The 13,152-nt window shown below is 56.3% G+C and overlaps 1 protein-coding gene across 3 annotated transcripts; it reads left to right on the forward strand.

Moving 5' to 3' along the window:
• The first annotated feature begins 226 nt into the window (after positions 1-226).
• EPS8L3 (EPS8 like 3) lies at positions 227-12,778 on the forward strand. 3 transcript variants are annotated; one of them, XM_047728337.1, is made up of 19 exons: positions 227-379; positions 2,477-2,540; positions 2,703-2,767; positions 4,121-4,279; positions 4,574-4,723; positions 4,829-4,884; positions 5,275-5,417; positions 5,501-5,616; positions 5,834-5,954; positions 6,045-6,106; positions 6,358-6,432; positions 6,791-6,939; positions 9,645-9,726; positions 9,984-10,018; positions 10,505-10,700; positions 10,909-11,037; positions 11,533-11,606; positions 12,103-12,235; positions 12,477-12,778. In XM_047728337.1, exons 2-19 carry the CDS (start codon positions 2,510-2,512, stop codon positions 12,486-12,488), a joined length of 1,788 nt encoding a protein of 595 aa, XP_047584293.1. In that variant the 5' UTR covers positions 227-379; positions 2,477-2,509; the 3' UTR covers positions 12,489-12,778. The 3 variants fall into 3 exon arrangements, with proteins under 3 accessions (XP_047584293.1, XP_047584294.1, XP_047584292.1); XM_047728338.1 differs by having other exon boundaries at positions 240-379; positions 2,482-2,540; XM_047728336.1 differs by lacking the exon at positions 227-379 and having other exon boundaries at positions 2,459-2,540; positions 5,278-5,417.
• The last annotated feature ends 374 nt before the right edge of the window (positions 12,779-13,152 follow it).

Consider the following 13,152-nt stretch of genomic DNA (forward strand, 5'->3'; position numbering starts at 1 on the left):
CAGCCCTGTGCCTGAGGTAGACTGGGGCCCTCAGCAGAGGAACCCAAAAGGCAGAGGAAGAGAAGTCCACACCCAAACACTGGGGGAGAGCAGAGGAGGAGGCTGGGCCTGGGGGGACCCTGGCTAAGCTTGGCACTGCCATAGGTCCCGGCTTCCGTGTGGAGTGGGTGCTGGCCTACGAAGCCACCACACCCACCGGAGTCCAAAGAGCACAGGTGTGGCTGCCTCATGGCGTCATCACCATAAGGCCTGCTGGCTCAGCCAGTGCCAGCCGGTCACAGGGCCTCTGTCTGTGGCTGCTGGCAGAGAAGCCGCTGTGCTCCCACCACCGGCTCAAACGGCAGCCCCTGCGGGGGAGACAAACCTCACCAGGACACAGGTAAGACCTGGCCTTCAGGAGGATAGGGGGCAGGGGTTGCTGCTCAGCCGCAGACGATCCTGGGTGGTGGGAACAAGTCCACGTCTTCCCCGCTGAGGTCTCCAGCCCGTTCCCAGATGCTGCCAGGAAGAGCAAGCCCAAGAAAGGCTTGGGACTCAGGCTGGTTAGCTGGCTCGGAAGCAGGGCAGGAGAAGCCTGAATTCCAGAAGCATCTCTGGTCTTCTTCTCCCAGGGTCTGTGATGCAGACACGCCCTCCCTGAACCAAGCCCCTAAGTTCAGGGGATACATGGGGGCAACTAGGTGGCCACAGCCCTCCTCCCCCAAGGGGAAAGCAGGCCAAAACCAGCTGCCTCCCCTCTTCTGTCGTCTGCGATTCTGAGCTTCAGACAGTTCCGGGAGACCTGCGCACACAGACCCACATACTGGCATGGGGGGAGGGGAGTAGGGCTGACCAAGGCAGAGCTCATTTTCTCTTCTTTCTCTTCCGGACCTAGAAGCAGGAAGTGTTGCACCCTGGGGGGTAGAATGGGGAAGAGCAGGCTTCCGGCAGCCCTGTCCCCTCCAAGGGGACTGGGTGCTCCCAATCAAGGAAAACAGAGCTAGCCACCTCCTCCACAATCCCTCAGTCGTTTCCTAGCAACTGATTTCCCCATCCCTGAGTCATCTTATCAGAACCTCTGTTATTTTCATAACAGTCCTAATAAACAGGTGTGGGCTGCTCTCTTATACTTTGCCCGGGATATTTCAGGGTTTCTGTATAACCCAGACACACCATGGAGATGCATCGTGCCCACAGACTTGATACCCTATTCATGATGCATACACATGTCATCCCAGTGACACTTACCCTTGACCCACATGCTCAGTTCACTCCCCCCCACCCACGCATGCACACGCACTATACTTACCTCCATTGCTTTTCAACCTGTGTGTATTCTAGACAACCCCCCCCGCCCGCCCCATGTTGGGAAGGCACTGGGGAGACAGCCATGGCAAGACAAGTCTGTCCTCTGCAGGTCACAGCCCTGTGGCAGAGATATATCTACACAGTTAAAGCCTGGAGTGTGCAGCCAGACTGGGCTAGGCTCATTCTCCAGGAAATACTCGCTCGTGACCTCAAGCCTGTTACCTTCTTTGAGCCTCAGAGTCCCCATCGGGTAAATGGAACGATAACAGCACCCTCCGGGTGAGGGGGTTTTGAGGACTAAGTGAGTTGATGAGGGTGAAGTCCATAGAACAGTGCGTAGAGCCAAAGAAGTCCAAGCGATGGGAGTGAAAGTGAAATACAGTGTTTGTAAGGGGTGCAGCCCCAGGTTCGCACGCTAACCAGAGTGGCTATCTTTGTGAGAAACATACAAGGTTGGCCGTGGCATCGGGAGGGCACTCTGGGCAGGGGAGAGTGGTGGTCAAGGAGGGGCTTCACGGAGGAGGTGATCCTTGAGCTGGATTTCAAGGGCTGGGTAGGGAGAGGCTCTGGGCAGAGGGTTCAGAGTATGGAAAGGTGAGGAGACAGGAGTCTTGATTATCTAAGACATTCAGGGAGGTGCAGATCATTGACAAATCCTACAGAGCCCCGTGATTAAAGTGTGCAAACAGATAGACACACACAACACACCCCTCCTAAGTTCGACCGCAGCTTAAGAGGCAACATCGACCTCTTCCGGATTTGCAGAACCGAAACAGGCTTGGACAAGAGGCTTGTTTTGGCAAGGAAGGCTGCTGTACCTGCCGCCTTTCCTCCAGAAGCTAGGTGCAGCCCATGGACCTGGCATCTCTCACATTCAGGCCCAAGACAGGGTATGTTCCCAGGTGCCTGTCTACACAGCCTTCTCGAGCCCAAGGGAAGGAGCCTTAGTGACCAAAAAAATGGGAGGTCAGGAGCCTGCCTTGAGCCTCCCCGGCCCAGGCGAGATGGGGCTCCTTGGAGGAACTCAAGGCTGCAGATGGTTCCAGAAAGGCCCCTGGAGCCAGAAGTTTTGGATCTGGTCCTGGAGGCCCCAGGCCTGAGCGAGGGACGAGCTGCAAGAGCGTGTCTCCTGCCCGGTTCTGCCCTTGTGTTTTCCTCCCCAGCCCTGATGGCTGTCTCTGTGGTTCAGTGTAGATTCTGGAAGTCCTCTCACTGTGCCAGCATGTCCCGGCCCAGCAGCAGAGCCATTTACCGTAAGCGCCCCCTCTGGTCTGCTCTCTCCTTCCATCCTGGAACCCCCACCCTCAGGGGTCTCCCCGCCACCCCATCCCACCCCCCACCCCCGTCACTGACCACCCCCCCACCCCACCCCTTGGGTTCCTTGCCCTCCATCCCCTTGCTTCACTCCCCTGCAGTGCAGCGGAAGGACTACCTGCAGGCCATCTCCTCTGAGCCCACCTGTCTGCAGCACAGGGTAGAGGTGAGTAACCCTGGGCCAGTGTTCTTTGCCCAGGACCCAGCACGGCGGCAGGAGGACAGCCTGTGGGAGGACAGCGGTCCCTGCAAGGACTCCAGCAGATCCCTGTCTCAGCAGGGAGAGGTCTGGGCTAGAGCCCCCAGGGCAGGCGTGCGCTACTTGGGGGCTGAAAGGAAGGCTCCAGCCCTGCTTGTGCAGGCAGACGGCATGGGCACTGTGAGATCTGGTGGCCTGATGGGCTGCAGACGCCACAGGGCAAGCGCAGGCTGGAAGGCTGTTGGGGGGACGAGCAGACACCTCATCAGGCTGACACACTGGGGGCAGACAGCAGATTTAGGCTCTCAGGGGGAAGAAGCAGGGAGGGACACAGGGGCAGTGGTCTGGAGGCTTGCAGGGCAGCAGGGGCGGGGCTCCCCACCCCTCAGCCAGGTGGAGTCCTGGGCCTCACTGGGAACTGGGTCCATGAGACCTGGCAGGTGGGAGCAAGAGGAGCTGTGTCCCAGATGTGCATGAGGTCGTGTAGGCATCCCAGAACATGTAGGCAGCATGAATACCCAGAGAGGCGCTGAGGGCTGGGCAGAGAGCAGAGCGGGGCATCAGGAGCAGGAGGTAATGGTGGCCCCCCAGCAAGAGCCTGGAGGAGAGGACAAGGGGTAGGACTGCGGCTTTTGAAGGTGGCATTTGGACGGGAGAAGGGAGGGGTCTCCTCGAGGAAGGAGAGTAACAGCGAACACCTACCAGGATGATAGGATTCGCACGGGGCAAGGCTCTGAGTGAGACCGAGATGACCATGGCCTTCATCAGGCAAAACTCAGAGGGGGAGCTCTTGATCTTCCTGGGAGACGGGAAAGGGCTAGACTAGCAGAAGTGGGAAAAACCTTCTGGGCATGGGGAAGAGAGTGAGCCAAGGCAGGGAGGCAGGAAATGCTCGGGCAGTGAGGGGAAGGACCAGGCTGGGATGGTGGATTCCCAAAGGCAGCAAAGAAAGCCAGAGACAGAATCTGAGGGTCCTATATCCAGCCCAGAGGAGTTCAGACTTTTTTTGTTGAGTTATTAGAGACCACATCTGCCACCAAACAGCCCCCTCTGCTGGCCTGGGCTGGTAAAGGCCATAACATCCTTCATGACATCCTTCCTCCAGAGTCCTGAAGGCTCTGGCACAGCTCATCTGACCCTGACTCCGGGGGCCCTATCCTAGCCCAGCTGCTCCTGGTCTCCCATCGGCCCTTGAAGGCTTCTCTATGGGGATGGCCTGGGACCTCCCCGACAAGGAGGCCAGGAACACATCCTCTGCTGCCTTTCCCCCAGCCTTGCCCACCACCACCTGCGCGCCCTCCAAACCTCCTTTCCCCTCAGCACCTGATGACATGTAAGCTGGGGACACATAAAGTCCAGGACCCCAGAGATGCCCTGAGGAAGCTGCAGGAGATGGATGCCCAGGGCCGGGTGTGGAGCCAAGACTTGCTCCTGCAGGTCAGAGATGGCTGGCTCCAGCTGCTGGACATTGAGACAAAGGTCAGCACCCCCCACCCCACCAGACTCGGCAGTGGGTCACAGCACACATGGGTTTTGGAGAAGCCAGCATGGGGCATGGACTCTACCACTTCTGTGTCCCAAGCAGCAGCTACCTGTCCCCATATACAGTACACACCCAGGCCTAGGGAGGCTTGGGGGACAGAAGCATCAGGGTCAGGGAAGACAACACCCTGCCCCGGGCCACAGGGAGATCTGGGGCAGCCCAGGTTAGGAGTTCCCAGTAGCCACCCCAGTGCTCAGTGACGTCACGGCCGAACTCTCTGTCTGGCCCAGGAGGAGCTGGACTCTTACCGCTTGGACAGCATCCAGGCCATGGACACGGCACTCAACACCTGCTCCTACAACTCCATCCTGTCCATCACGGTGCAGGAGTCGGGCCTGCCAGCCACCAGCACTCTGCTCTTCCAGTGCCAGGAAGTGGGGGTGAGGGACCAGGGGCGGGGTTGGGGAGGAAGTGGGTACAGGGTCCCCCTGAAAACCTCCCACTGCCGACACACATACAGCCTGCCTGATTGCCACTTCCTCCAGGCAGAGCAACTAAGGACCAGCCTGCAGAGGGCCCTGGAGGAGGAGCAACAGCAAAGGTAGGCGGTCTGTGCCCCCTGCCCACCTGCAGGACCTCAGAGCCTGGGCCTGGGTAGGTCAGGCCCTGGCCCTAATTCTGGGAAATCCTAGGAGCCTGTGGCTCCACTGACCTGGGCTTGGAACTGGAGCGGGACCAGTCTGGGGCTAGGGTGCAGATGGGCACGGGGGAGGAGCTGGGACTCGGCCCAAGGAACCCTGGAGATGTGCCGGGAGACTGACATGGGACCGAGATGGCCCACAGGGCAGGCAGGTGAGGTAGGGTGAGTCCAGATGGAGACCAGGGAGCAGAGCAGGTGGCTCTCCTGGAGAGGGTGGTGCTGCCCTTGATCCTAGGGCAGAGCCTCTGTCCCAAGAACCCCATCTAAGCTGTGTTCCCATCCTGTGCTCAGCAGACCCCCATCTGGAGCCCATCGCCCCAGCCAAGATAGATGGAGGGGGCCTCCTCTGGAAAGGTCATTCCCCAAGGAGCAGGCACCCCCACTGGAGCAGGGGTCCCCTCCAGAACAGCCCTACTGGATGACCGCAGGGTGCAGTAAGTGTGGGGCATGAGGGCAGATGGAAAGGTTTGGATCAAAGATCAAAAACGTTCTGGGCCATGGTCCCCTTCCATTGCAGGCACGCCACCATCCCCAAGGCCCCTGGCACGCAATTCCAGTGTCCGAGAACCAGGCACCATCACTCTGCCTCCTCCGCTGCGGCCTCCATCCCCCGAGAATCTGGAGAGGGATGAGGTAACTGGGGGTGGTCTTGAGCTGGCTGAGGCTCTATGGGCCTGGGCCCGGGATGGCCACAGCAGGCCTGGGATTGAGGAGGAACAGGGAGGCTTGAACAGACCCTTGGCTGGGCCTGAGACTCTGGTTGGAGGTGGGAGAGGGTCGGGGGCAAGGTTAGGGGAGTCGCAGGGTGGGCCCAACTGGCCACTCAAGGGCATGGTTGTTTGGGGTCCAGGAGATACTAAGCCACATCCTTAGGGACATCGAGCTGTTTACGGGAAAGCTGAAGGAGGCCCAGGGAATGAACAGTCATAAGAAGAAGAGACTGGGGAAGAAAAAGGGCAAGAATCAGTGGGGTGAGTGCTGAGGGCTGCAGGGGAGGGGAGGGAGGTGGGGGCGTGGTTTTGGGATGATCTACAGCCCACCACCTTTGCCTTCCCCTGTAGTGATGACACAGGCCCAGTACACAGATTGCTTCCAGAAGATCAAGTACAGCTTCAACCTCCTAGTATGTGACTCTTTGCAAGTCCACAGCCCTCCCCTCATCCCACCCCAGCAACCACCTCCTCTCTGGTCTTGGAGACACCCCAAGTCCTTTCCCTCTCTAGCTTCTCCCCTGGGAACCTCCCCTCCTCCTCTTGGGACATTTGGAGAGTGCCAGGCTCCCCCCCAAACCCCTGAACAGTTACAGGGTCCTGGGCTCCTGGGGAAGGTAGGGAAGGATGAAGGGTAGTAGCCCATAATGTGCTGTGTCCCCAGGGGAAGCTGGCCACCTGGCTGCAGGAGGGGAACGCCCCTGAATTCGTGCACATCCTCTTCCAACTTCTAGACTCTGTGAGTTTGGGGACCATAGGGTGACGAAGAAGGCCAGGCTGAGGTTAAGACAGAGCAGAGGCCAGGGCAGAAGGCAGGGGGCAGAGGGAGGTTGTGGGGCCTGCACCTTGCTCCCCACAATACGGCCTCCTCATTGACTCCAAGACACCACCCCTGCTGTGTACAGAACCCCTCAACAGGCAAGATGGGCTTGGGTCAGTGCGAGGACACCAGGGATCAAGGGAGACAGGAAAGGAGCTGGAGGCCTGAGGCAGTATGGGGTTACAAGAGTGGGAAGCCCAGAATTGCGGGCCCCTTCCCCCTCCTGTCTGGCCCTGGGAGAGCCTCAGCTTCCTGACACCTTCCATCCCTCCCCTAGATCCTGGCCCATTGCCCTGAGCCTGGCCTAGCAGCCCAAGTGATCTCCCCGCTCCTCACCCCCAAAGCCATAGACCTGCTGCAGTCCTGCCTCAGCCCGGCTGAGACTGACTTCTGGAAGAGGCTGGGTGTGGCCTGGACCACCAGCCGGTGAGTAAGGACAAGGCCTAGGCATGGGGGCATTGGGCAGGACATTGGAGATGGCAGGCTCTACGTTGTCACACGTCAGAAATAACGCAAAACAAATTTGGGATGACTCTGCATGGAGTTCCCAACTTTTTATTAGACTAAGTACAAACAGTTAAAAAAAGGCAAAAACGAAAAGTCGGCCACTCACCATCACCCACACCACTGAAGGAAGAAAGAACAACTCTTCCCAAGAAAGCAGAGTTGGCAGCCTGCTTGCTATTAAAATATTTTCTCATTTTGGTCAAGGACAAAGTGAAAACTTTGTCTCAATCCAGCCGGACTTGGAAGCTTGCTGGTGGAAGAGCTCCCGATGCCACATCAACTAAGACTTAGCAACCAGTGGGCCAGGGTGGGGAGAGAGAAAGAGCTACACTGCGCGGTGTGGCCCTGAGATGGGCCACAGCGCAGTCAGGCCTCGCTGACCAGGGCCTCGGGGAGCAGGCAGGAGGTGGAACCAGCCGGGGTTGCGCCAAGCTGGACCTTCGGTGGAACATTCCCCAGATAGTGAGGGGCCCCCGAACACAGGAGAGAGGTCCTGGCTGGACTGTGGGTTTGAGAACAGCGAGCACGGAAGCGACATCTGGAGCCCCTTGGGGCAAGGGCTCCAGAGGGAGCCCCAGGGACTCACTTAAACCATCAAGGCTCACCCCAGCCCCTGGGAGACAAAGGAAGGGACACTTCCCCATGCAGGTGGCAAAGCGGGGAAAGGATCAAGGAGGCCAAGAGAAATTCCAGAGTTAAAAGGAGAAACAAAAAAGGAGAGGCATGAAATGCAGGAGAGAAGAGGGTTTTAGAAAGAAAGAGAGGAGTCAACCAGGAAATCAGCCAGTTGTGCTAGTGAGTCTTCTGTCTGATGGGCAGCCCTTCCCTATGCAGCCTCGTTAGAAGAATTTTCACCCCATCTGTCTAAAGACATGAATTAAAACTCAGTGTAGTTTATTGGTTTCATTGCGGGAGAACATACATAAGATAAGATTTGCCATTTAAAGTATATAATTCAATAGCATTAGGTTATGTTCCCTGTGTTGTGTAACAGTCCCCGCTGTTTCCAGAACTTTTTTCATCATGCCAAACAGAAACTCTGTACCCATGCCTCCCTCTCCCCAGTCCCCAGTAATTTCTGTTCTCTTCTCTGTCCCTGTTTATTATTTCAAATATAAAATGAAGTCAGATGTGTCCTAAAATATTTTCCAGTTTCTTCAAATAATCAAAAATCAACGAATGAATGAATGGAAAGACAATACAGAAAAGAGACTAACCCAAACGACGTAAAAACCCTCAAACGAGTTGAGTTTTGGCAAATTATATTTAGGTGACTTGCTTATAGGCAAATTGACCAGAAGTTACAAATGGCACTAAATGCTGTGGTGATCTAGAAGCATATAGACCCTACTAAGCCATTGTATTTGGCAACTGGGAGATTACTGGGACTTTTGAAGAACAAGTGGGTTTTTTTTTTTTTTAAAGATTTTATTTATTTGAGAGAAAGCATGAGAAATAGAGAGAGAGAGCACAAGCAGGGGGAAAGGGCAGAAAGAGAGGGAGAAGCAGATTCCCTGCTGAGCAGGGAGCCTGATGTGGGACTCTGTGGGATTCGATCCCAGGACCCTGGGATCATGACCTGGGCCAAAGGTAGACACTTAACCAAGGAAGCCTCCAGGTGCCCCAAGAATGAGTTTTGATAGAGTAATAGCAGAGCTAAAAATCAGGTTGCAAAAAATAAGGAAAGACCCGGAGGTAAGAAAATGTAGGCAGAGTGTATAGACACATCCTCAGAAAAGAGAAGGTGCTAGAATGACTGCCTGAAAGGAATATTAGCAGGGTCAAGGGAAGACTTGAGAATGTTTTTAGGGTAAAGGAAGGGAACCAATGAAAAAGAATGGTGTATTCATGCCCGTTGGGTAGATACTAGTAGATACTAGCTGCCTCCAATGTACTACCCACTGCACTCGGAACACTCTAGAGGGGCTCCGGAGAGTGAGAAACACAGATATGGGAAGCATATGAGATACAGTGGGAGAGGAGCAGTAACCCCGGGGCGTTCCAGAAGGAATACTCCCCTCTGGCCTGGTGAGGGAGGGAGGGAGTTTCCTCAAGGTGAGCGGGGGTTTCCCCAGGGACAGGTCCTTGGAAGAGATTCCTCTTCCAATAGTGGCGGTGCAGCGGGCCAGGAGGGGGAGGGAAGGCGGGGAAGCAAGGAGCAGTCGCCACCTTAGACTCAAACATAGCAGGTTCTATAATTCGAGGTGGAGTTCCACCCACGAGGTAGCCAAAGGAAACAGAGCTGCTGCCAAGATATGAAAAACAGGTCTGAGAAGTCCTGCTCGAGGTACCGGGGTGAGGCGGGTCTTCCAGCTGCGACACTCTGTGGTTCCACCCTTTTGATCCAAACCCCCTATCCTTTCACTGAAGGACCCAGCCTGTTCTTACATAAGTGGATGTATCTGCACTTGACAGGCCGGGTGAGGCTGGGCTGCAGAGCCCCACACAGTGGGAGGTGTGCGCGCTTCACCATGTGCCCCTGTATGGGTGTCTGGCCTTTTATCTGTGCTCACAGGCCATGTCCCCCCTTCCCTAGAAGATCCCGAGGCTGGGTCCTGCCATCTCCTCCCTATCCACATCCAAGAGCCTGGCACAGACTGGACTGAGCTCTGTTCTCTCCTCAGGGCCGACTGGACAGGCGTTGAGCCCCCGCCCTACCAACCAACATTCTCTGATGGTTGGCAGCTTCCAGAACCCTCCAGCCAGGTAAGGGGAGCTTCGCAAATCGCCCTGCTCAAAGCCCTGTTCTCTTGCTCCTTTCTGCCCTCTCAGTCCAAACCACAGCACCATGACAATGACGTGGAAGGTAGGTTCGCAGAGGGACCCGGACCTACAGGGTCTCCAGGCAGGGGAGGGGATATGAGGCAGGTGTGTGGGAGCAGGGCTGTGGTATGATACCCCAGCTCCCGACCATCATGCTGGCTGACTCCCTGCTCCTGCTCGCTCTTTTTTTTCCCCTACAGGCACCCTCAGGATACCAGAACTCTACCTCCCTCCGGTATGCCCTGGGCTTAATAGGGACAGTATGATTCTGGGGAGGGAAGGGCAGGACTGACCCTGTGGATCCATGGATTCTACAACTCAGAAACCCTCTGGGCTCACTTATAGCTGGTCACTTGCCCCCCTGCCCAACTTAGGTGAAAAGCAGTGTTTTACCTTCTCAGACTCCAATCCTTCTCATCATACAACCTGCACATGCCTCTGATTTCCCAGAGCTCAGGTATAAAGCACTCAGAGGAGAACTCAGACATAGAAAGGTCCAGTGCTAGCAGAGTCTTCAGAAATCAGTGACATTTCAGACCCCTCCAAGCTGTGGGAGACCCCACCTCAAGCCCTGTCTTACACTGACCTGCCATTAAACCCTGAAGCAGCTGAGAAGTCACCACTAGACTCCAGGCAGGAGATATCTGGGGCTGGGACAGGGACTCAGTCTCTAATGGTTCCATTCTCCAGCCATCCTGACTCTGTGTGTGGTCGGGGGGAGGGGGGAAAGCCCTGAGTTAGGGAGCATCTCCCACTTCGCTCAAGAGGAGACACACGGTGGCCTTCAGCCTGGGGACCCCAACCACACGCCCTCCAGCCCCAGACCTGTCAAGCCAGCCCTGAAAATGCAAGTCCTATATGAGTTTGAAGCCAGGAACCCACAGGAACTGACTGTGGCCCAGGGAGAGGTGTTGGAGGTGAGGCATTGGCTTGAGCCTAGGAAAGGAGGTGGTGGTTGGTGGGATTCATAGGCAGCCAGATGTTGGTGGTCTAGGTATGTGGCTGCTGGGGTGGGTGGCCTAGATAGGAAGAAGAAGGGTGGGGGAGGGCAGGAAGAAAGAAAGCCTTGTTGGGGTGTGGTGTGTGGACAGAGGCTCAGGCGACTGAGGTAGTGCCTCTCAGCAGGTGCTGGACCAGAGCAAGCGGTGGTGGCTGGTGAAGAATGAGAAGGGACAGACCGGCTACATTCCCAGCAACATCCTAGAGCCCCTACAGTCGGGGGCCTCCAGGAGCCAGAACCAGTCACCTTCTCGGGTACCACCCAGCCTAGACTATCCAGAAACTATAAGTCGGGGGTGGGAGCAGGAAGGATTCAATGACAAGTGGAGGAGATAGTCCTGGTTCAAGTTCATCGGTACTATCACAGGCTTACTACATGCCAAGTTTATCATGGGGCCAGAGCAGAGAATAAGCCTTGCCCCCACCAAAGAAGCAAACCATGGAGTGAGATAAGTGATTTGACAGGAACCCAGAGCAGGGGCTCGGATGATGGGGGCTGTGGGTAGAAATGAGATGAGGGCACCTGGGTGGCACAGTCATTAAGCGTCTGCCTTCAGCTCAGGTCATGGTCTCAGCATCCTGGGATAGAGCCCCCCATGGGGCTCCCTGATCCGCGGGAAGCCTGCTTCTCCCTCTCCTGCTCACCCTGCTTGTGTTCCCTCTCTCACTGTCTCTGTCAAATAAATAAATAAAATCTTTAAAAAAAAATGAGATGAGATGGCCTCTGACCCCCAGCTCCCCTGATTTTAGGCTCCAATGCTTCGACTTAGCTCAACGCCTGAGGAGGTCAGAGCCTGGCTGCAGGCTGAGAACTTCTCCACCACGTAAGTGCCTAGACACAGAGGGTGTGTCAGGAGAACCTCTTCAAAGGACTCAAATAATAGCCAAGGAAAGCCAGAGACACAGAACATATGGGGTACAGAAGAGACCAGCAGTGCCCCCCACCTGCTGAGTTAGAGCAGAAGAATGGGAGTGTCCATGCCTGGCCTAAAGCACTAAATGAGAAGCCTCTGCCTTGGGGAAGAGAGCAGGATCCCCGGGAGCTCGGGAAGAACTTCAGCTGCCAGCCACCCCTTCCCACCACAAAATTCTCTTCCAGGGCATTTCTCGAGTCAAACCCTGGAGTCCTGAAATAGGTTTAAGCCAACATGTGAATCTTTCTTCTTCACCTCCAGATACCATATTCCCTGAATTCTCCTGCAACCCCAGCCTCCAAGCCCAAACAGCCTCTCATCCAGTGCTCCAAAATAGACCAAGCCCCAAATACGCAGGCCCAGGTCCTTCGCTCTGCCGCTGACTGCTCCCCGTTCTCGTTCCCAGAACTGTGAAGAGCCTCAGGTTCCTCACAGGGAGCCAGCTGCTTCACCTGAGACCCGGGGAGCTGCAGATGCTGTGTCCACAGGAGGCCCCACGGGTCCTGGCACGGTTAGATGCCGTCAGAAGGATGCTGGGGGTGAGGACACCCGGGGCCCCTGACCCCCATAGGAAATGCGGGATGCTCCCCAGGTGGGAGGGACAAAGCTAGGTGGACAGTCCCGCAGGCCCAGCCCTGGGCCAGAATGGAGTGCGACAGGTCCTGGGCACAGGATACAGCCCCAGAGGCTTGACTTCATGCTCTAGGCTGATGGTTGCCACGAGCCCCAGGGGAGCCCTCACTGGGCACCTGCCTCACCTTAGTCCTTTTCTTTCCTCAGATGAGTCATTAGGTCCCAACCCAGACACTTCTGAGACCAAGCAGGATGACAGATCTGATACTTTTTGGAACCTTGAAAAATCCACTCTCGGGTCCCCAGTTTGCATCGAACCCCACACCCCAGCTCACACAGCACAAGCCCAGGGGTTGAGACCAGTGGAGCCCCTTCTCCCTGTGTAGAGAGCCCTCCCCACTTACCACCTATTTATTGTATTTCTTTCCTAAGTTTGGAGCACTTGCGCTAGATCTGGGAGGACTCCCTTCAGTCCCCCTCCTCCCCAATAAAAGCAGCTTCGAGCTTGGTATGTGCCTCCCTGTGGCTTCTTCTGGGCCTGAGGGGGGCCAAAGGCAGGGAGGCAGGAAGAGGTGGGACACTGGGCATGAAACAGCAGCCGCCCCACACCCACCCCTGGGGCAGGCTGTTGGACGGTGAGCGGGCATTCCCGTAGTATAGCTGGAGCCGAGAGAATTTGAGAACTATGGCCCAAGCTCTCCTTACTCTCTGAACAAACTCCATCTTTCTCCTCTACACACTGCTCTCCATATGTCCCATGGCACCCAGGACCTCTGAGGTACAACTCTTCACAAGAGGAAAGAGTGCTCAGGGTGACAGCGGTTGGTCGGGAGCACCCGGGCTCAGGACCCAGAGCCTCAATAACATGTCAGCTGCTCCCGGC

This window comes from Lutra lutra, chromosome 4 (assembly GCF_902655055.1).
Source record: "Lutra lutra chromosome 4, mLutLut1.2, whole genome shotgun sequence".
Lineage (NCBI taxonomy): Eukaryota > Metazoa > Chordata > Mammalia > Carnivora > Mustelidae > Lutra > Lutra lutra.

Excerpts from the sequence above, each read along its gene's own strand:
- EPS8L3 (XM_047728337.1), top strand. The coding sequence starts at position 2,510 with ATGTCCCGGCCCAGCAGCAGAGCCATTTACC. Across the intron at positions 4,280-4,573 it reads TGCTGGACATTGAGACAAAG|GAGGAGCTGGACTCTTACCG; the intron begins GTCAGCACCCCC and ends TGTCTGGCCCAG. Across the intron at positions 10,019-10,504 it reads CAGAACTCTACCTCCCTCCG|GGGGGAAAGCCCTGAGTTAG; the intron begins GTATGCCCTGGG and ends GGTCGGGGGGAG.